We start from the raw sequence: 2,500 nt of genomic DNA, 5'->3' as shown, positions 1-2,500 counted from the left end.
TCTCGACAGTTATGCAAACCCGAGACGCTGTCGAGGGTTTGCATGATTGTCGAGAATTCTCCCAACTCCTTCTCATGTTTAGATGAGGCTATGGAAACACGGAAAAAAGTCCTCTATTGCTTTTATAAAATATTTTTCAAAGATAATTCGACAAATGAAGGAAAATGCTGGGTTTTTTTTCTTCCAGAATGAAACAGATTTTCTTGATACACGCTCATATTTCCTACCAGCCAATCAAAACGCGCGTCTGACAACACATAACCAATCAAAATTCGTGTGATGTCACAGTCGTGTTTCCATACGCTCATCTAAACACAGCTATTGACCAATGAGAGTGCGCGTACTATCCTAATTATTTTATAATCATGAATAGTAATGCTAATAATGAGCACGGTGCCTATGTATTTGCACACGAAGTAGAAAATTCACAAGAACTCTCCAAGGTAAAGGGCGTACAGTAGGTTTTGAAATCTATGGTAGATTGCCAACTGCGTTTCATACTTCTCATTTGCTAGAGCCAATTCAGTGGTTCAGCGGAGATTCAACTGTTTGTTCCAAGTAGACAACAACAGACGGAAGATCCATCTATGATCATTGGAAATGAGCTGGTTTCAGCCCCGTGGGAGTTTTCTTTCACTGTAAGTCACAAAATAAACATTGAGTCATATTAAGTGAAATTAATTCCTTTATCGCAAAAAATCGGCTTGCACCTAACCTTTTTCCTTTTTCCATCTGTAATGTCCGTATGCAAAGTGTAAATACAGAAAAGTGTGATAAACTGCTTGACTGACTGGTACAATCATTAAAGCCGATTAGTGATGACGATGACGATGCCGATGATGATCATGAATGACAATGACAACGACGAAGACTTTGACGAATACGACGATGGTGACGAATGCGATAACAATAAAGCTTTTGGTGACAATTGGATAGGTTTTGTTGGTGTCTCGATACTCCAGTAGACAACCATGTCAGCGCAAAGAAAGTCAATCAGTAGCCTTTCCTGATAATGAATAAGTAGTAAATTGTTTTGGTTCGTGGCCAACGTAGATATCTACAATACTCAGTACAAATAAAAATACAATGCAATGCAATGCAATGCCATACTAATTGACAGCTCCCCATAAGGGCTTTTCACGGCCAATGTAACACAATCAACAAAACGACGGAACAGAACACCAATAATAACTTTTAAAAATTCCAAGTAAACCAGTTGGCTATTTACAAGTGCATCCGAGAAGGTAAACCAGGGATTGCCACAATGAAATTCAATGAGTTTCCAGAACGGGTCTTGAACCCGTGTTCTTTGGATCTCAAAGAAAGCGCCCTAACCACGGAACTACACTGTCTCATTTATCCAAGAAAAGCAACGTTTATGGGCTTCAAGCACGTTCTCATGAAGCTGAAGACGCTTTTGTTTGCTTTCCGCTCTAGGGCAGCAACTGGGAAGGCCACTCTATGTTATCAAGAATTACCTCTGATCAGAGGGTATCATTGGTGCTAAGACCCGAGTGTGTTCCAGTATTCCATGAGCTACGAGAGGTACAATGATATTTGAAATCCTTTGGACAATTTTGGACGCTTTTTAAGAGTGTTAATCTGAGAGTCGAAAATTCCGTTTCATAGTCATTACTATGAGTTTGTTGTATTGCTTCGCTTTGTGATTGGTTGAAAGATCTCACTTCACTGCTGTAGTAACCAAAAATCGTGATGTCACAGCCGTGTTTCCATACTCTCATTTAAACACAGCTATTGACCAATGAGAGTGCGCGTACTATCCTAATTATTTTATAAATGGTGATGGTATTAGTGATGATCAGTGTTACATATTTTGGCTTTATAGGATTACGTGTGCTTATTGGACCAAGGACAACTGAACGCTGTGTTGGCACAGCTACAGAACGATACAAGAGGACAACTCGATCAATTCAGCATTGGAAAAGAGGTATTCCAGGGAATCGAATTTCGTAATTATTTTTTATGGCCTTTAATTGAGCCGATTCCCTTTAAACAATTAAAGGTTCTTGGCTGTTTTTGGATTATAACCGCGACCTACGTTGAGAACACGATGCGCTCATTTGGAAATAACTCGACCACCAAACTAATTGAAAACAAGTAGCCACAAAAATTGTTGTTTATCATGTAACTGTCTCTTTATCCGAAAGTTTGCAAAGTCTGCCTTCGTCAAAAGAAGATGGCTTTTCACTGTCATCAAATTCAGTGATGTCGATTGGTCGCTCCATGGTGTTCCTTTGCATTTGTTTCGTCATTAGAAAGTGTTCAGATTTGTTGTAAATTGGACAAAAGTTGGGCACTTGACCCAAAGTTAAAGAAAACCCACCTGCTGGTAAACGAACAAAAGAAACAATATGGTAGCTTGAAACTGAAGTCTTCTTTAGAGAGTGCGAGTTACCTCATTGAAATGTTAAACTTTAGGTGGGCGGTAGTAGAGAGGTGCGACGGAAATTTGATCATCCCCTCTTCTTATTACACTGGT

The 2,500-nt window shown here is 39.4% G+C and overlaps 1 protein-coding gene across 1 annotated transcript in view; it reads left to right on the top strand.

Annotated features, from left to right (window-relative positions):
* LOC137967317 (intermembrane lipid transfer protein VPS13D-like) overlaps positions 1 to 2,500 on the top strand; it is a 30,616-nt gene that overhangs the window by 15,862 nt on the left and 12,254 nt on the right. The window contains exons 11-13 of the mRNA XM_068813836.1: positions 516 to 638; positions 1,438 to 1,545; positions 1,847 to 1,948. Coding sequence (XP_068669937.1) covers positions 516 to 638; positions 1,438 to 1,545; positions 1,847 to 1,948 — 333 coding nt within the window. The remainder of the gene's footprint in view (positions 1 to 515; positions 639 to 1,437; positions 1,546 to 1,846; positions 1,949 to 2,500) is intronic.

This window comes from Montipora foliosa, chromosome 8 (assembly GCF_036669935.1).
Source record: "Montipora foliosa isolate CH-2021 chromosome 8, ASM3666993v2, whole genome shotgun sequence".
Taxonomy (NCBI): Eukaryota; Metazoa; Cnidaria; class Anthozoa; order Scleractinia; family Acroporidae; genus Montipora; species Montipora foliosa.
Note: the sequence above shows the minus strand (reverse complement) of the source record. Positions and strands in the feature narration are given on the sequence as shown.